At 43.5% G+C, this 21,590-nt stretch overlaps 1 protein-coding gene across 1 annotated transcript in view; it reads right to left on the reverse strand.

The window, feature by feature from the left end:
• LOC110513865 (A disintegrin and metalloproteinase with thrombospondin motifs 7) overlaps nt 1-21,590 on the reverse strand; it is a 146,837-nt gene that overhangs the window by 40,238 nt on the left and 85,009 nt on the right. Inside the window, exons 10-15 of the mRNA XM_036981387.1 lie at nt 15,433-15,525; nt 14,425-14,570; nt 10,750-10,919; nt 5,451-5,584; nt 2,429-2,549; nt 1,526-1,770 (exon numbers count right to left, since the gene is read on the reverse strand). Coding sequence (XP_036837282.1) covers nt 1,526-1,770; nt 2,429-2,549; nt 5,451-5,584; nt 10,750-10,919; nt 14,425-14,570; nt 15,433-15,525 — 909 coding nt within the window. The remainder of the gene's footprint in view (nt 1-1,525; nt 1,771-2,428; nt 2,550-5,450; nt 5,585-10,749; nt 10,920-14,424; nt 14,571-15,432; nt 15,526-21,590) is intronic.

Below are 21,590 nucleotides of genomic sequence, written 5' to 3' on the forward strand. Positions count from 1 at the left end.
GTGCACTTACCTCACACAGGTGGTCTCATTAGAGTTCATAACAAAAACATTGAACCATCAGTGAGAAACCACCACACAAACACTAATTTGGTGTGAGGGAGAGAAAGTTTAGCATCAACTCATGAGAGAGGGAAAAAGAGAGAGAGAGAGAGACAGAGGGAGAATGAAAGAAAGTTAAGCATCAACTCATGAGCGAGAGAGAGAGAGAGAGAGAGAGAGAGAGAGAGAGAGAGAGAGAGAGAGAGAGAGAGAGAGAGAGAGAGAGAGGCTATTAGTAGACTCCAGCAGTGCCAGTGAGAGAAGAGGTCAACATGACATCAGTGCCAGTACTCATCTCCCTGTCCACTGTCTGTGGTCCAACAGACAGACAGAAGCTGTCCCCCTACCACCCCTACCCTGGTGGGCACCATGCCAGGCTAGGGGGGCTTCAGATCCCCACAGTGGGACAAAGCCCTTTATCTGCCCCCTGGTACTGCCTCCACCACCTGGCCTGGTGTGGGCGTTTCCCGGTAGAAAACTGATTGTCTAGCCCATCCTCCTCTAGGCCGCTGATTGGCTAGCTCATCCTCCTCAGGGAGATGACAACGTGTTCTATGAGAAAATAGCCAGCGTTTTTGAAACCGTCGGTTTGAGATGTTTTTTTTTAAGTGCATTTTTTCTCCAATTTATGCTTCTGCCAGAAATAAGAGTACAGGACGAGTCAACAACATTATGTAGATATGAGTTAACAGATAGGAGTTAAAAGTGAGACTTTCACTGGGCAGTCAGCTACATTAAAGTCTAAAAACAGGCATTGAGATCGTTGCTCAGTTGTTGTGATGCCTTTGTACGGGTGTAGCTGTGGATGAATTTACTGTACATGGGGGGAATTTGTAATGACAGGCAGGATAGAATACGGCACCACCATTCGAAACTAAATGGCTTCGACCAAAAAACCCTTCTCTTTTGTAGCCATAACACAAAGGAATTCTCGCTGGATGAGAATTGTACAGATTCAAAGTGGATTCTCTCAAGGTCAACAACAAACAATTCTTGGAAACTGTGCCCTTAGTTTTGCACAGGTTGGCACAGCAGGGTTAAAGTCTTTGAAATAACACAGCCTTTGAAATAAGATACATTTATTTAATTACTGTAGCTCTGTGTAAACATCTACACTGCCTGAACAACCAAACCCTGTTTGGGAATAATTACTTATAATCAAAAGCGAACATCATCTTAGATCTCCATGAAACTAGAACCATAGAGCCGATCATGCAAAATAGAGTTTAATTGAAAAGAGATGTCCCGGTTTGATTAAAGTTGAACAAAACAAAATAAATGTGTGTAAGTGAACATTTTGTCTGTTTACGTGTGGTTTTTCCCGGATAACATCTCTCAAGTGGAAGGTATTTTAGATAAACAAACCATGCAATGCTTGTTAAACGACAGTTCGGAGTATTTGGCACATGCTGTGTGTGGTTCGGAGTATTTGGCACATGCTGTGTATGTGTGTGTGTGTTTGTGATGCACGAGTATGTGATCCTACCTGTATCCACACTGGCTCTAGGGTTGGTCCAGGGGAGGTCAAGTTCTCGAGTTGTCCTGTCCTCTCATAGGTGAACACCGTCCCCGCTGCCTTGTATTCCCCATTCCATTGGATAGTCCAACCGCCGTTCAGGAAGTACTTTCCGGGGTCGTCACTCCGGAGAGCCAAGAAATTCCCAGCCTCAGCCACCTCCTCGATACGAATTTCCCGAGCCCCCTCTGGAATCAGCCCAATGTCCACATACCCTGGGAGACAGACAGGGGGGTCCAGAGGGGCTGTTCAACTTCCAACTCTACTACCCTCGGTACACTTTACTTTTCTCCTTTTCAATTTGACCTAGTTTATTGTCTTTTAATCCACCCAGCTTGATACCTTCTTAATACCTCCACAAAAAGGGACTGATGTCAGACTTGTGCTTTGAAGTCTATGGAAATATAATACTATACCACCAAACATTTGGTTGATTATGAGACAGAAACTTGAGATGCAGTACATGACCTAGTTCACATTCAAACTGACAGCTCAAACCAAGCTACAGGACGCTGACAACAATACCCAGTGTACAGTACACTGTCTATCACTTTAAAAACCTGTTCCAGGGTCAGTCTGGTTTTTTATCTCATAATGGTTAAGGTTCCGATTGAGGTGAGGAGAGCTGATCCTATATCAGTAGACGTTCTCCAGAGATTCTTTTTTTTAATACTTTCACTGTTGAAAAGGTGGTATCTCAAGTATAAATACAGTAAAGTACACACCAAAGGGTAAAATGTGCCATGTCACGACATACAGAACCTTGACCACCTATTGGGATGTGCCTTTTGTTAAGTAAATCAGGAGTTAAATGAGGTGAAAAAGGAGACTGGAGGGCCACTTTAAGTGCAGAGAGTAGCATGAGTGTCATACCAAGCCCTTCGCTCTCCTCAAAGGTCTTCTTCACAGTCTCACAAGTAGACCCGTTGCCATGGCAAACCCCACAGCGATCCTCCACCGCGTTGGAGTCAATCTCATAGTCACACCCCACATTCTGAAAAGATCAAAACAAAGCAAGAACCTGCCGTTTCATACTATATAACGATTGAACTGACAGCAGAGAAGAATGACAGGCCTTCAGCAGAGAATAAAGGATAACCTAAAATGGATGCCACGCATTACAGTGTATGGTGTCCATTTTAGGACATCAGTACGTCTTTGGGTTCCATCTTTAGGGTTCACCGGAATCATATTAAGATAATTTGAGGACAAAATAATGTACTCGCACTGAAACAAAAGTATCCATCAATACGTCCATTTTGCAGCAAAACATTCACAATTGGTATTTTTTTCTAAAATAATCATAGTGAATACTATAATAATGTATAATAATATAATCACTATAATAATGTTGTGAAAATAATGTGTACAAAATGAAAATTTATCAAAGAAACTTTCTATATTCAAATTCACAGTTCTGCTAGATAATCATCTCCCCATTTAGTCTGTAGTCACTGAGATATTGAAAAACGAGTTGTCTGAGGTGATGCAGAAAATTAACAACAAACAAAGAAAAAAATGCTAAGGAAGCAATAAGCACAAGGCAGGACAATCTCCTGTAGTGTGATAGGACTCTGGAATTAGCATTTGATAACTGGGGTTACCACAACCACATTGTGTCCCCACTACATCTAGTAACCACATTATCCATCTACTATACCTGTGTTGTTTGGAAAGAATATGGACAAAATGAAAACTTATCAGAGAAACGTTCTATATTCAAATTCTCAGTTGGATCCTAAACATCAATATTTGACTGGCTTATAAACAGACTAAATATTTAACTGCTTTCAGCCAAAACCAATTAAACAAAGCCAGCATTTAAACAGAACGTCTCAACTGGGGTTACCACAACAAAATGTGATCCTCGCCTCATGAAGTCATCCAAATTCGTTAGCTCGTCCAATCAGAGCTTAGCGCACAGTCTGAAAGTTTGGATGAAGATATCGGACAAGAGTGAGACTATGTTGGGAGATAATGACTTTATCCATCAATACGTCCACCTTGCAAGTAAAATATTAACATGTCTTTTCCCAAAAGATAAACATAGTTTGTACTATAATTACATTGTGTGAAAAAAATTGAGATCATGAAAAATGAGTGTTGTCTGAGGTGATGCAGAAAACTAATGTCACCTGTCTGACACGCAAAAAAATGAAAAGTGAGGGAAACTTTTGAGCACAAGGCTCTACAATCTCCTGTAGAGGGACAGGACTCAGGAATGAGCATTTGTCATCAGAGAAAGAGTTCACCTTAAAAACAATGTTTGACAAACATTTCCATAGCTCCAACGTGATCTATGTGTCATTTGTTGTGTATCATAGGAGGTTAGTGGTACCTTAATTGGGGAGGACGGGCTCGTGGTAATGGCTGGAGCGGAATTGGTGGAATGGTATCAAATACACCAAACGCATGGTTTCCATGTGTTTGATGCCATTCCATTTGCTCCGTTCCAGACATTATTATGAGCCGTCCTCCCCTCAGCAGCCTCCACTGTGTATACTGTGAAACATAAGAGGTTCCAATAGCTCAGGGGTACCAAACTCATTCCATGGAGGACCTAGTGTCTGTGGGTTTTTGGTTTTTCCTTTCAATTAGGAACTAGACAAACAGCTGAGGGGAGTTCTTTACTAATCAGTGACCTTAATTCATCAATAAAGTACAAGGGAGGAGCGAAAACCCACAGATACTCGGCCCTCTGTGGAATGAGTTTGACGAATGTGCAATTGCTCATTGTTTCAGTAGCTTCGGTGAAACTGAGCCCTGCTGATTTATCCTGATGCATATAGCCTAGCCAGATCTATACAACAGATGGTGTGGACGGAGCTAAACTTCAGATGACTTTGTGCCGTATGAAAACATCTGACAAACTTTGTTTCAGTGTGAACTATCCCTCTGCAGTGATGATTCACAAATGAAACTATCCTTTTAACTTGAGTTGATCCTTCCCTTTAACCTCAGTTGCATTGTGAACTCTAAATCCCTCATCTTCCAGTCCTTCGATAATGAGCACGTTCCTCTGCTCAGGCGTTGCTGATGCATGCCAGGTCTTACGATACCTTGATAGGTATTTTACGTATCAGTTAACCACGTCACATGTTAAAGCAATCTGGTGTCCAACGGCACAGTCGATGACATGGCACGCAATCATTGGTTGATGTACGCAAGGTCTAAGCAGGGGAACATGACCCATGTCTTGGACATGAGTGGAAACTATGGAAACCAAAGACCAGGGTCACAATGTTGGTCTTGTTTGAAGATGTAAATGAAACAAGATAAAAGGCTAAAAACATAGATTCTAACATTAATATTTGACTGGCTTATAAACAGTCTAAATATTTAACTGCTTTCAGCCAAAACCAATTAAACAAAGCCAGCTTTTAAACAGAATGGCTCAACTGGGGTCAACTGGGGTCATGACAACAAAATGTGTCCCCACTACAGTACATCAATTCACCAAATGATGCATCTCGGGTAGTGTATCATTATTTTCTTGGTCCAATCAGACCTTAGAGCACAGTCTGACATTTTGGGATGAAGATATTGGACAACAGTGAGACTGTACTGTGCGAGATAATGACTTACTCGAACAGCACACTCATTTTCATACAGAATGTAAAGCGTTCGAAATCATTCTGCCGAGAAAACAAGCAGCAGCCCGACTAAACAAAGTGCATATCAAATGACATCCCTAAAGCACAATGTTGAGACCAGGAGAAGTACGTCAACAAGGGGAGCTTAACAAATGAAGTTAACTCAGCTTAGACTTTAGGAGGGAATGACAATTTGAGTAGAGAATGAGAGAGAGTGAGAGAGAGAGAGCAAGGAGCGAGAGGCATGAGGGAGTGAGAGAGACAGCGAGAAGAGAGATTTCTGGGGACAAGGTTGCCGCTACCTTGCAGATGCCGTTAACACACATGTCTCGGCTCAAGCTGCCCTCATAGCACTGGGTCCCGTCAATGACCGCGTCCAGCATCTTCTCTGAGAAGTACTCGTTCAGAGGGCGGCAATGCAGCTCGCAGGGGTTCACTGGCAAACACAAACAGGTTAGGTGTCATCTTACTTTAGCGACAAGGTATCACTTTGCTTTAGGCCTGTATCTGGCATTAAGACAACCAAAGCTGTCCTAAGCATGACCATAACATGACCAAGCAGCATTATGTCATTTGTTACCGTATGTAATCAGTTGGGTAACGGTTAGCTTGTCAGTTGGGTAACGGTTAGCTTGTCAGTTGGGTAACGGTTAGCTTGTCAGTTGGGTAACAGTTAGCTTGTCAGTTGGGTAACGGTTAGCTTGTCAGTTGGGTAACGGTTAGCCTGTCAGTTGGGTAACAGTTAGCTTGTCAGTTGGGTAACAGTTAGCTTGTCAGTTGGGTAACAGTTAGCTTGTCAGTTGGGTAACAGTTAGCTTGTCAGTTGCGTAACAGTTAGCTTGTCAGTTGGGTAACGGTTAGCCTGTCAGTTGGGTAACGGTTAGCCTGTCAGTTGGGTAAAGGTTAGCTTGTCAGGTGGGTAGCAGTTAGCTTGTCAGGTGGGTAACAGTTAGATTGTCAGTTGGGTAACAGTTAGCTTGTCAGTTGGGTAACAGTTAGCTTGTCAGTTGGGTAACAGTTAGCTTGTCAGTTGGGTAACAGTTAGCTTGTCAGTTGGGTAACAGTTAGCTTGTCAGTTGGGTAATAGTTAGCGTTACAGCCTTATTCTATAATTGATTGATTTTTCCCCACAGGTAATTCCACTGTACCTTTTTTAACAATTTTAGGAACCTTCTTAAATCTCACAGATATAGGACAGGTACTTCAAAAAATCCTGTAACCATTAACTCAGTAACCTGGGGCACCACGGGAAAAGTTTGTTTAATGAGTTACTGCTACCGAAATCACTCAAAGATGATCAGATTATCGATTTCATAGGAGTCACTAACTCACTCATTCTGAACATCACATAATTCGTAAATCTGCACAAACCCGGGTCTCACTAAATCATTCCATATCGCACAAATTGAGTTGATTACTTATTTACTAACAAGCTAAATGATAACATAAGATACACATACACAAACAGTCTAGGTTATTGGTTAGAACTTAATACAATAGCAACAGGTTTCTGATAATCAGATAATCTGATCATCTTTGAGTGATTTCGGTAGCAGTAACTAGCAGACCAACACAATATGACACGTGTTACACAAGATGGAGATTTAAAGAAAAAGAGAGAGAGAGAAAGTGCATAAGATAAAAGCACACTTGGATACATTTGTAAACTATGCTTAGTTTAACCCTGACACCTTGCCCCGAATTGCCGCTCTCATGGGTCAGAATTATAATGCATGTTTTTACGTGTTGAAGGTCTCCGTTGGGTATCTCTTCGTGGGCCGAGTTCCGCTTAGTGGGATAGGTTTGGCCGACGCCCTGATCTTTCGATGGCCGCGTCTCCTTCGTTATCAGGTGTAAGTCTCTGATTGTCCACACGATGTCACAATGCCCTTTCTTTTGGTTGTCTGTTTCTTTGCACTCGTTCTGTGAGAGTGGTCTTCTTAGGAGGCTAATCAGCCATGTCGACGCTCCCAGCTTGGGTCAGAGGGTAGAAAGAGGCGTCCCCGTCTTTATGACACGCTCTCTAGGTTCCTTGGGGGCGTAGAAAGCCCCGTCTTTATGACACGCTCTCTAGGTTCCTTGGGGCATAGAAAGCCCCGTCTTTATGACACGCTCTCTAGGTTCCTTGGGGCATAGAAAGCCCCGTCTTTATGACACGCTCTCTAGGTTCCTTGGGGCGTAGAAAGCCCCGTCTTTATGACACGCTCCCTAGGTTCCTTGGGGCATAGAAAGCCCCGTCTTTATGACACGCTCTCTAGGTTCCTTGGGGCATAGAAAGCCCCGTCTTTATGACACGCTCTCTAGGTTCCTTGGGGCGTAGAAAGCCCCGTCTTTATGACACGCTCTCTAGGTTCCTTGGGGCGTAGCTAGTTACAAGGCAAGGTATTAGAACTTACAACGATCTGTAACGGTCTTCTTCCTCCTCTGACGAGGAGTAGTAGGAAGGATCGGAGGACCAATGCGCAGCGTGGTAAGTGTTCATGATACTTTTAATAGAACACAGAAAAATACTAAATAACAACGTGAAATAACAAAAAACGAAACAGTTCCGTGTGGTACCCCACACAGGTGGGAAAGGTGGGAAAAGGCTACCTAAGTATGATTCTCAATCAGAGACGACTAACGATACCTGCCTCTGATTGAGAACCATACCAGGCGAAACACAAAAACACCACATAGAAAAAGGAACATAGACAACACACCCAACTCACGCCCTGACCATACTAAAACAAAGACATAACAAAAGAACTAAGGTCAGAACGTGACACGATCTCGTTTAGACAACTAGAATAACAGTTCATCGTTACAAAAACATTCTCTTTGATGTGGATATTTTCTACACAACGCACAGTACGTAAACATGCATATATAATGACAACTCTGAAAGTTAATGTTTTTGTTATAGTCACAAAATCAACATTCATTCTCATATTCCATCTATCATTGTCACCACCATTTTGGCTGATGAAATATAATGTCCCAAAGTCCATTTATTTCATGTTACAGTTCTGAGGTAGATTCTCCATTAGGCCCACACAGACATTCCAGTCCCAAACATTACATGAAAAAGGATTAGTCTGCTGCCTTAAGATTTACAATGGGTGTGAGGTATCATAAACACCCCCCCCCCCCCCCCCATCAATCCCTCTATACCTCCCCCTCTGCGGGAGACAGAGATATCCCTGTAGAACCATGATCCACTGTAACCTGATCCTCACAGGATCCCTTCTATAACATTATATACAGGTATTCAGACCCTTTACTCAGTACTATATTGAAGCACCTTTGGCAGCGATTAGAACATCAAGTCTTCTTCGGTATGACGCTACAAGCTTGGCTTGGGGAGTTTCTTCCATTCTTCTCTGCAGATCCTCTTAAGCTCTGTCAGGTTGGATGGGGGAATGTTGCTGCACAGCTATTTCCAGGTCTCTCCAGAGATGTTTGATCTGGTTCAAGACCGGGCTCTTGCTGGGTCACTCAAGGACATTCAGAGACTTGTTCCAAAGCCACTCATGCGTTGTCTTGGCTGTGTGCTTAGGGTCATTGTCCTGCTGGAAAGTGAACCTTCGTCCCAGTCTGAGGTCCTGAGCATTCTGGAGCAGGTTTTCATCAAGGATTTCTCTGTACTTTTCTCTGTTCATCTTTGCCTCGATTCCAACTAGTCTCCCAGTCCTTGCCACTGAAAAACATCCTCACAGCATGATGCTGCCACCACCATGCTTCACCGTAGGGATGGTGCCAGGTTTCCAGATGTGATGTTTGGCATTCAGGCCAAAGAGTTCAATATTGGTTTCATCAGACCAGATAATCTTGTTTCTCATGGTAAGAGTCTAAGTGCCTTTTGGCAAACTCCAAGCGGGCTGTCATGTGTCTTTTACTGAGGAGTGGCTTCCGTCTGGCTACTCTACCATAAAGGTCTGATTGATGAAGTACTGCAGAGATGGTTGTCCTTCTGGAAGGTTCTTCCATCTCCACAGAGGAACTCTAGAGCGCTGTCAGAGTGGCCATCGGGTTGTTCGTCACCTCCCTGACCAAGGTCCTTCTCCCCCGATTGCTCAGTTTGGCCAGGCAGCCAGACACTAGGAAGAGTCTTGGTGGTTCCAAAGTTCTTCCATTTAAGAATGATGGAGGCCACTGTGTTCTTGAGGAACTTCAATGCGGCAGAAATGTTTTGGTACCCTTCCCCAGACCTGTGCCTCAACATAATCGTGTCTTGAAGGTCTACGGACAATTCCTTCGACCTCATGGCTTGGTTTTTGCTCTGACCTGCACTGTCAAATGTGGGACCTTATATAGACAGGTGTGTGCCTTTCCAAATCATGTCCAATCACTTGAATTTACCACAGGTGGACTCCAATCAAGTTGTAGAAACATCTCAAGTATGATCAATGGAAACAGGATGCACCTGAGCTCAGTTTCCAGTCTCACAGCAAAGGGTCTGAATACTTATGTCAATAAGGTATCTGTTTTTTATTTTTAATAAATTAGTAAAAATGTCTACAAAACCAGTTTTCGCTTTGTCAATACGTGTAGATTGCTGAGAAAAAAAACAATATTTAATCAGTTTTAGAATAAGGCTGTAATGTAACAAATTGTGGAAAAGTCAAGGGGTCTGAATACTTTCCGAAGGCACTGTAGGGTTCAAGTATTATTCTTGTTTACATATTCGGTCCTGTATTTAACACATCCACTGTCAGAGCAATACCACTCTGCAGATTACTGACACTGCACAGACCCGTGTAACCTTAACTCAGGCTTAACGTTATCGTCACCCCCACGTTCATTTAGCTAGGGCTAATCTGGTCGGTGTCCCGTGTCTCAACATTCTTCAGGCTGATAACATAGTACATTACAAGCTGGGAACACAAAGAGCTGCTGTGCAATACTGTATATAATGTTATAGAAGGGTTTCCAATGAGAACATTTCTATTTCGACAAGGAATCATGGTTTTCCAACCTTGTCTATTCACGGTAGTAAACTGAGAAATGTTAACATTGCATACTTTAAGCCGTTTTCTCTTTCTATTCTGATAAACACAGCACACACTGTACAGTTAAATATTACTAAGTGCTGTTGTAAAAGTATGCCTTATTACTTCAAACAATGCTTTGAGTTTGGCATGCTAAACAATAGTTGGTTTGCACACTTTTCATAGTTCCAGGTGAATAGATATTTTTTTTTATTCATACCAGAATGAGACACAATGTCTGTCTTGCTCCACATGTGTTTGTGCTCTACAATGGATCTCAAACCAACATTTCAGTCAATAGACAGACTATCATCATGGCTATAATGGAATTTGGAATGCAAATTGAATTTCTTCACAGTGGGGTTTGGAAGGCAACAAATACACAACTCACATCACCTGCTTTATTGACATGAAATGGCTACAGGCCTTTGCTCAGATGTCGAACAATGAACGGTTTAGAAAAATGTTTATGAAGTGACAGTGTATTTTCCTCTTGTTTGCACTGTCGCTCTAAAGTTGACAAAACATACAGGCTAAAATGGAACATCTGGAAATGTATTCTGTGTTATTTAGTTACTTTGGGGTGTAAGAGTTTATGTTACAGTATCTAGCTAGAACAACGCACACTCACCTCTGTTGTTGACCTGCACCCATTTGTAGAACTTGCCCTTGTAAAGCATGGTGTTAAAGTGACTGCACTGGATGAGTCTGAAGGAGGGCTGGTTGGGGGGGCAACGGGTGCTGTTACAGATCTTGTAGCGCCTTCGCTCCCCCACGCAGTACTTCCCTCCGTACTTGGGACTGGAGGAGAGGAGAGAGTAGAGCAGAGTGTCATCCTGTTAGTGGACAGGCATGTCTTTAAATGGATGATAATAGTATTTTCAGGTGGCTGTAAGGCATGTGATAACCGGGGGGGGGGGGGGGGGGGCTCAACACGGGTGACTCACATTGACATAGATACAGTATATTTTACAAGCCTGGCCATCCCACCAAAACAGGCTGAAATTTCAGGAAGTCTTTTCAAACAGATCTTACACTAAAAGGGCATTATCATCATTTTCATAATTTAAAAGCATTATTCCAACTCAGCGTGGAATTACATATAAAATCACAGGGAAATCTAGTTTTTGACTGCACTGGGCCTTTAAGTAAATCAGGTGATAAATGAGGTGAAAATGAGACTACAGCGCCAACTTAAATGACAGATTCTATGTCATTCGATGGTTGTAATGTTATTTTGTGAACATAATGTGCATTTCATGTTCATTGGTCATTGAAAATAAAGGGATGACATAAGTGATGATGCGGTGAAGTCCTTAACAACACAACCAATGATAACTGCAATCAGAGACACTCCTCTTATGAATGCTAATACTTTTGAAGCGGTCCTCAAGTGAGTTCTCTCCTCTATTGTAAGGCATTGTAATGGAAATTGAACCATTATCTTGTCCTGCTAATCAAGCATTCAAAATGTAACCAGTACTTTTGGTTGTCATGGAGAATGTATGGAGTAAAAAGTACAATTTTCTTCAGGAATGTAGTGAAGTAAAAGTTGTCAAAAATATAAATAGTAAAGTAAGGTACAGATACTCAAAAAAACTATTTCAGTAGTACTTTAAATTATTTTTACTTAAGTACTTTACACCACTGCCCAATGCCAGTCCTCCAGTAGCCCCAACAGCACAGTGCTGCCTTTTCTGCCACTTCTCTCTCTTCCGTGTCGGGAAACTATGAACTCCTAACATAATCCTATTGGATCCATCAATCAAAATGTCCGCCAGTGCTACTCTTTGCCTTGTCTCTGGTGGTTCCCGTTGAGCACAGAAACAGGTGGCAGTTCAGCCTGACTGGGCCCCTGACTGGGTCCTAAATGTTCTTAGGTACACATTTCATCATAAACTGGGCGCATGTGAAAATCGATGCCAGCGTTTTGATTCATAAACAATGAACTTCATTTTATTTTGCATGTAGTGTAAATAAAAATGAACATGCTTACATGTGTGACTTATACAACATAAAGAATATAGACGTTTCATAAGTTGAGTAGTGAACATACGCAGACCATTTGTATAAAAGCTAAATATATTTTAGAAACGAGGCCCCTGTTGACTCACATACTGAACACAGTGTCTTTGTCTAACAGTGAGCCAGGAGGCCCCTGATGGCTCATATACTGAACACGGTGTCTTTGTCTAGAGCCAGGAGGCCCGATGGCTCATATACTGAACACGGTGTCTTTGTCTAGAGCCAGGAGGCCCGATGGCTCATATACTGAACACGGTGTCTTTGTCTAGAGCCAGGAGGCCCGATGGCTCATATACCGAACACGGTGTCTCTGTCTAGAGCCAGGATCCAGGAACAGATCCAGGAGGGCAGAACAGAGATCCTCAAAAAGGACAATATTCCAACAAATAAGAAAGATAAAAGTGGAAAAATGATATTGAGCACTACACGGTTTATTTCAAAACGCAAGGACACTCTCTTTGTCTAAGCACTGGATTTGAGCGTCAATGCCATGCACAAATGAAGAGGCAAGTCAGAATAGGCCTACGCCTCCAAGCAGAGCAACACAAACACGGCAACAAGACAGTAAATAAGGTACCACAGAAATACGTTTTTGGATGGATGACACTGAACAGACCTTGGACTCTATTTGAAAACGACTCCACTCAATATCCAACAACTATAATGATTTCAAAAATGATTACTCTATTCAATGAGAATGAATGAGAAGAGTATTCAGTTCCTAACATATTAGCCAAGTAAGGCTTTGGTAGGGTGGTGACACTCTGTGTTCAATAAGTGACATGGTTCACAGAAATGTGTCATACATGGATTAAATGTGTTCTGTTAACTAAGATGGTCTGATGGAGCATGGTCTGATGGAGCATGGTCTGATGGAGCATGGTCTGATGGAGCATGGTCTGATGGAGCATGGTCTGATGGTGCATGGTCTGATGGAACATGGTCTGATGGAGCATGGTCTGATGGAACGTGGTCTGATGGAGCATGGTCTGATAGAACATGGTCTGATGGTGCATGGTCTGATGGAACATGGTCTGATGGAGCATGGTCTGATGGAACATGGTCTGATGGTGCATGGTCTGATGGAACATGGTCTGATGGAGCATGGTCTGATGGAGCATGGTCTGATGGAGCATGGTCTGATGGAACATGGTCTGATGGAGCATGGTCTGATGGAGCATGGTCTGATGGAGCATGGTCTGATGGAACATGGTCTGATGGAGCATGGTCTGATGGAGCATGGTCTGATGGAGCATGGTCTGATGGAGCATGGTCTGATGGAGCATGGTCTGATGGAACATGGTCTGATGGAGCATGGTCTGATGGAACATGGTCTGATGGAACATGGTCTGATGGAACATGGTCTGATGGAGCATGGTCTGATGGAGCATGGTCTGATGGAACATGGTCTGATGGAGCATGGTCTGATGGAGCATGGTCTGATGGAACATGGTCTGATGGAGCATGGTCTGATGGAGCATGGTCTGATGGAACATGGTCTGATGGAACATGGTCTGATGGTGCATGGTCTGATGGAACATGGTCTGATGGAACATGGTCTGATGGAGCATGGTCTGATGGAACATGGTCTGATGGTGCATGGTCTGATGGTGCATGGTCTGATGGAGCATGGTCTGATGGAACATGGTCTGATGGAGCATGGTCTGATGGAGCATGGTCTGATGGAGCATGGTCTGATGGAGCATGGTCTGATGGAACATGGTCTGATGGAGCATGGTCTGATGGAGCATGGTCTGATGGAGCATGGTCTGATGGAACATGGTCTGATGGAGCATGGTCTGATGGAGCATGGTCTGATGGAGCATGGTCTGATGGAACATGGTCTGATGGAGCATGGTCTGATGGAGCATGGTCTGCATGTATAGTCCACTGGAATATCTGATACGTGCAGTATCACACAGAATTAAAATACTCAGAGGTAGTTACATTTGCAAGTACCCAACAACTATTTACAAATAGTAATGTTAGTGCCTCATAGTGGGTGAAAACAGAGATTAAAGAGTGTACCTTAAGGGTTATTTAAGTCCCTGTTTAGTACTGATGAGTCAACAGCATAAACTATATACTAACAGTAAGCGGTGCCCCTCCTGGGAGAGCCCCTTGGTGTTCTGCTTTAAAAATACATCTGAAACCAGATAATAACACAAGATAGTGTACCCGCCGGCGTTCACACCACAGAATATTGCTTTGAATTTGAATGTGCGTTCTACTAATTCTAATTCTCCGGTGCAGGTGCGTAGACTAATCCATTAGGACTTACACTGGGTTGACGCAGTCCCTCTGGGCATTCTGAACTCCGGCCCCACAGGTTCTGGAACAGGCCGACCACTCGCTCCATGGAGCCCAGCCCCCTTTGACGCTCTCAGGCTGGTGTCCCACCGCCACACACTCCCCGTCAAAGCACCACTGACAATCACACATTTCAATACTTCATTTGGATGCTCAGTGAAGCATTGTGATTTATAATCTTCTAGGTCTTCATGAACTAACTCATCATTTCCTTATGTTTGGGGGTACAAAAACACAGTCTCCAGTGCACGATTACAAACATACTACCAAAAACAGCAACATTGGGCTAGCATTTCTAAAATGTATAGGTTTTTTACCTAACTCCTCAAGTCATCCTGGTAACGAGGAGGAAAATCAAGAGAATAAAATACACTCACCTAGTCCTCACCCCACCTGGTCCCAGGAAGTGTCTACACTCACCTAGTCCTCACCCCACCTGGTTCCAGGAAGTGTCTACACTCACCTAGTCCTCACCCCACCTGGTCCCAGGAAGAGTCTACAATCACCTAGTCCTCATCCCACCTGGTCCCAGGAAGTGTCTACAATCACCTAGTCCTCATCCCACCTGGTCCCAGGAAGTGTCTACACTCACCTAGTCCTCACCCCACCTGGTCCCAGGAAGTGTCTACACTCACCTTGTCCTCACCTCACCTGGTCCCAGGATGTGTCTACACTCACCTTGTCCTCACCCCACCTGGTCCCAGGAAGTGTCTACATTCACCTAGTCCTCACCCCACCTGGTCCCAGGAAGTGTCTACATTCACCTAGTCCTCACCACACCTGGTCCCAGGAAGTGTCTACACTCACCTAGTCCTCATCCCACCTGGTCCCAGGAAGTGTCTACATTCACCTAGTCCTCACCCCACCTGGTCCCAGGAAGTGTCTACACTCACCTTGTCCTCACCCAACCTGGTCCCAGGAAGTGTCTACACTCACCTTGTCCTCACCCAACCTGGTCCCAGGAAGTGTCTACACTCACCTTGTCCTCACCACACCTGGTCCCGTCGACTGCACCATCCAGCTTTGAGTGACAAGTTGTCCCCACAGTGCACCACAACGTACTGCAGACGTTCTACAGGGAAGGGACAAAGAGTCGTAGTTACTTCCTGCCCACATCAACTCAATTATGCCTCCAACATGATGAATTAAACATTAAAACATCCCTGGGAACAGTTGCTAAGGGCATGAGAGCCAGCTGTCTTCTGAGGCAGGGCCCCAGTACAGAGAGATGGCTGACATCATTTCACAAAGACACATCTAAATAATGTGTAGCTGACATGATATGTACATTTTTCAATAGAAGAACATTGAAGTAAGTTGTAATGAGCAGTTGATCTCGAAATAAGGTCGCCTTATGAATTACTATGGATTCCAACTGACGGACACTTTCACTGCAAAGTTTGACCTTCTGGCACTCCAGGCTGGCTCAAACAGAGACTCAAAGTATTTGAGCGATTTCATATACTATTATACTATTTCAATCCAGTTCTGGTACTGTATATAGTATTGTGAAACCAATTATGAAAATGTAGTGAACTGTGACTAATGGTCTTATTTTCTAGTTACTGTAGACATGTAGCGGCGATGTGTGTATAAAGATGAGGTATTAAGCGAGAGGCACACGTCTGCCATTTCCAAAAACATACAGTACATCTGATTTACTCTGGTTATTTCCCGAGAGGTTTAGCTCAGGAGAGGATTTGGAACAGCAAACATTACCGGGTTTAAAACACGACAGAGACATACAGCGAGGATTAGGATTAATATGGTATGTTCCAAGAAAACCATTACAGAATCAAATGATATGTACTGTAGCCATCTGTGAAGTAATGCTCTCTGGCATTAAGGATGTCATTTCTCTCTACACTATCTGGGGATGTTACTTCATGAATCAATGTTGAGCCCCACAGTCACAGGAGGGCATATTTCAAAAGAACCTTCCATGCTGTTGTAACCGGTGTGAAATGGCTAGCTAGTTAGCGGTGCGAGTTAGTAGTGTTTCAATAGGTGATGTCACTCGCTCTGAGACATTTTTTTGTGGAGTGCTGGGTAACGATGCTTCATGGGCAGTGATGTGCAGTTCGCAAAATGAGTTGGTAATTTAGTTAGCTAGCTAGCCACAACTTTAACTAGGTAACCATCTTGGCCAACCATCTTGTGGAATTAAACTATTGGTTTATTTACAGTTAGTACTGCGTTGGTCTTTGCCAGAATACTATATTACACACTTCAAATCAAAAGATATTTATTTGTCACATACACATGGTTAGGAGATGTTAATGGTCACATACACATGGTTAGCAGATGTTAATGGTCACGTACACATGGTTAGGAGATGTTAATGGTCACGTACACATGGTTAGGAGATGTTAATGGTCACGTACACATGGTTAGGAGATGTTAATGGTCACATACACATGGTTAGCAGATGTTAATGGTCACATACACATGGTTAGCAGATGTTAATGGTCACGTACACATGGTTAGCAGATGTTAATGGTCACGTACACATGGTTAGGAGATGTTAATGGTCACATACACATGGTTAGGAGATGTTAATGGTCACATACACATGGTTAGCAGATGTTAATGGTCACGTACACATGGTTAGCAGATGTTAATGGTCACGTACACATGGTTAGCAGATGTTAATGGTCACGTACACATGGTTAGCAGATGTTAATGGTCACATACACATGGTTAGGAGATGTTAATGGTCACGTACACATGGTTAGGAGATGTTAATGGTCACATACACATGGTTAGCAGATGTTAATGGTCACGTACACATGGTTAGGAGATGTTAATGGTCACGTACACATGGTTAGGAGATGTTAATGGTCACGTACACATGGTTAGGAGATGTTAATGGTCACGTACACATGGTTAGGAGATGTTAATGGTCACGTACACATGGTTAGCAGATGTTAATGGTCACATACACATGGTTAGGAGATGTTAATGGTCACGTACACATGGTTAGGAGATGTTAATGGTCACGTACACATGGTTAGGAGATGTTAATGGTCACGTACACATGGTTAGGAGATGTTAATGGTCACGTACACATGGTTAGGAGATGTTAATGGTCACGTACACATGGTTAGGAGATGTTAATGGTCACGTACACATGGTTAGGAGATGTTAATGGTCACATACACATGGTTAGCAGATGTTAATGGTCACGTACACATGGTTAGGAGATGTTAATGGTCACGTACACATGGTTAGGAGATGTTAATGGTCACGTACACATGGTTAGCAGATGTTAATGGTCACATACACATGGTTAGGAGATGTTAATGGTCACATACACATGGTTAGGAGATGTTAATGGTCACATACACATGGTTAGCAGATGTTAATGGTCACGTACACATGGTTAGGAGATGTTAATGGTCACGTACACATGGTTAGGAGATGTTAATGGTCACGTACACATGGTTAGGAGATGTTAATGGTCACGTACACATGGTTAGGAGATGTTAATGGTCACGTACACATGGTTAGGAGATGTTAATGGTCACATACACATGGTTAGCAGATGTTAATGGTCACGTACACATGGTTAGGAGATGTTAATGGTCACGTACACATGGTTAGGAGATGTTAATGGTCACGTACACATGGTTAGGAGATGTTAATGGTCACGTACACATGGTTAGGAGATGTTAATGGTCACGTACACATGGTTAGGAGATGTTAATGGTCACGTACACATGGTTAGGAGATGTTAATGGTCACATACACATGGTTAGCAGATGTTAATGGTCACGTACACATGGTTAGGAGATGTTAATGGTCACATACACATGGTTAGCAGATGTTAATGGTCACATACACATGGTTAGCAGATGTTAATGGTCACATACACATGGTTAGCAGATGTTAATGGTCACATACACATGGTTAGCAGATGTTAATGGTCACATACACATGGTTAGCAGATGTTAATGGTCACGTACACATGGTTAGGAGATGTTAATGGTCACGTACACATGGTTAGGAGATGTTAATGGTCACGTACACATGGTTAGGAGATGTTAATGGTCACATACACATGGTTAGCAGATGTTAATGGTCACGTACACATGGTTAGGAGATGTTAATGGTCACATACACATGGTTAGCAGATGTTAATGGTCACATACACATGGTTAGCAGATGTTAATGGTCACATACACATGGTTAGCAGATGTTAATGGTCACATACACATGGTTAGCAGATGTTAATGGTCACATACACATGGTTAGCAGATGTTAATGGTCACATACACATGGTTAGCAGATGTTAATGGTCACATACACATGGTTAGCAGATGTTAATGGTCACGTACACATGGTTAGGAGATGTTAATGGTCACGTACACATGGTTAGGAGATGTTAATGGTCACATACACATGGTTAGCAGATGTTAATGGTCACGTACACATGGTTAGGAGATGTTAATGGTCACATACACATGGTTAGCAGATGTTAATGGTCACATACACATGGTTAGCAGATGTTAATGGTCACGTACACATGGTTAGCAGATGTTAATGGTCACGTACACATGGTTAGCAGATGTTAATGCGAGTGTAGCGAAATGCTTGTGCTTCTAGTTCCGACAATGCAGTAATAACCTACGAGTAATCTAACCTAACAATTCCAAAACTACTACCTTATACACACAAGTGTAACGGGATAAAGAACATGTACATAAAGATATATGAATGAGTGATGGTACAGAACGGCATAGGCAAGATGCAGTAGATGGTATCGAGTACAGTATATACATATGAGATGAGTAATGTAGGGTATGTAAACATTATATTAATTAGCATAGTTTAAAGTGGCTAGTGATACATGTATTACATAAAGAAGCAGTAGATGATATAGAGTACGGTATATACATATGAGATGAGTAATGTAGGGTATGTAAACATTATATTAGGTAGCATTGTTTAAAGTGGCTAGTGATATATTTTACATCAATTTCCATAATTTCCCATTATTAAAGTGGTTGGAGTTGAGTCAGTGTGTTGGCAGCAGCCACTCAATGTTAGTGGTGGCTGTTTAACAGTCTGATGGCCTTGAGATAGAAGCTGTTTTTCAGTCTCTCAGTCCCTGCTTTGATGCACCTGTACTGACCTCGCATTCTGGATGATAGCGGGGTGAACAGGCAGTGGCTCGGGTGGTTGTTGTCCTTGATGATCTTTATGGCCTTCCTGTGACATCGGGTGGTGTAGGTGTCCTACACCGAGCCCCCTACGTCACCCACAGAGCCCCCTACGTCAGCACCGAGCCCCCTACGTCACCCACCGAGCCCCCTACCTCACCCACGAGCCCCCTACGCCACCCACCGAGCCCCCTACATCACCCACCGAGCCCCTTACGCCACCCACCGAACCCCCTACGTCACCCACCGAGCCCCCTACGCCACCCACCGAACCCCCTACGTCACCCACCGAGCCCCCTATGTCACCCACCGAGCCCCCTACATCACCCACGAGCCCCCAAAACCACCCACGAGCCCCCTACATCACCCACAAGCCCCGAAACCACCCACCGAGCACCCTACATCACCCACCGAGCCCCCTACACCACCCACCGAGCCCCCTACACCACCCACCGAGCCCCCTACACCACCCACCGAGCCCCCTACATAATCTTTGCTGATACACAAGCCAAGTCTTAACCTTTGCACTGGCAAAATGGTACCGAGTTCACTGCTCAGCATTTTATCCCGCCGTAAAGCTTTCTTATCATGAGGAAGATCGCTTGTGTCTGAGCCCTGAGGCGGATGTCCAGAGGTGCGTCTGATTCCATTAGAGAGCACTCTTAAAGATTGACCCTAGGTCAGAGACAGTGACTCTGGTCTGGCGTCCTGGTGTTGTGATAAGTATAAGCTGGTGGCATGGGACGACACGTTGGGAAGCTACTACAAGCCTCTCTGGAGAGAGACATGGTCTGCTCCCTCACACAACACCAAGGAGAGAAGGGTGCGACTGGGACTTCACCATCTACTCCATTGCTGAATGTGGAGACTTGAGATAAGAGCTCCAAAAGGACGATTTCAGGGTTTATCGGACTGGTGCTGGGAGATTGGGACGATGGAGATAGACTTGTGTGTATTTTTTGGGGGGGGACTGACATTTTGTTTGTGAAGAGGCAGAATGGTCAGCGGTGTCTGATTCTGACGTTAGCATTGACCTTCTTGAAGCTGTTCGGCTTTAGAACGAGGACAATGAACAAACATCTATCGAACTGTGAGAGAGCTGATGCCCTTCTTTTTCAATTACCCGACAAAAATCGCAGACAGATTGGCTGGTCGAGTCGGTCATACTCGGGAAGACTGTTGTGGTTATCAAAATGGAGATAAAACAAGAAGAAGTGAACAGTGTCAGCCCTGCATGCTGTGCTTGTGCCTTTGTGTGTAAGCCTCTGTGGGGAATGATATGATGGATGTGTCAGTAGCTAGGTCTCCATACAATTGTTGACAAATTTGAATTGAAAAATTCTAACATCTGCAGAAAAACAATATGCTCATTTTTCCCACCAGAGATGTGTTTCCACCAAATGAACTTGTTGATTTGTTGCGTGATGACATAGTGCACATAAATATATGTGAGGTTAAAATCCCATGTACCGAATACAAGAAATACAAATTAAATGTGTTTCCATCCCATTTTACACTCTGTGTGTTGATACAGCGAGGTGCCCACTCTGGTTTCCATCCCATTTTACACTCTGTGTGTTGATACAGCGAGGTGCCCACTCTGGTTTCCATCCCATTTTACACTCTGTGTGTTGATACAGCAAGGTGCCCACTCTGGTTTCCATCCCATTTTAAACTCTGTGTGTTGATACAGCGAGGTGCCCACTCTGGTTTCCATCCCATTTTACACTCTGTGTGTTGATACAGCGAGGTGCCCACTCTGGTTTCCATCCCATTTTAAACTCTGTGTGTTGATACAGCGAGGTGCCCACTCTGGTTTCCATCCCATTTTACACTCTGTGTGTTGATACAGCAAGGTGCCCACTCTGGTTTCCATCCCATTTTACACTCTGTGTGTTGATACAGCGAGGTGCCACTCTAGTTTCCATCCCATTTTACACTCTGTGTGTTGATACAGCGAGGTGCCCACTCTGGT

This window comes from Oncorhynchus mykiss, chromosome 6 (genome assembly GCF_013265735.2).
Source record: "Oncorhynchus mykiss isolate Arlee chromosome 6, USDA_OmykA_1.1, whole genome shotgun sequence".
Taxonomy (NCBI): domain Eukaryota; kingdom Metazoa; phylum Chordata; class Actinopteri; order Salmoniformes; family Salmonidae; genus Oncorhynchus; species Oncorhynchus mykiss.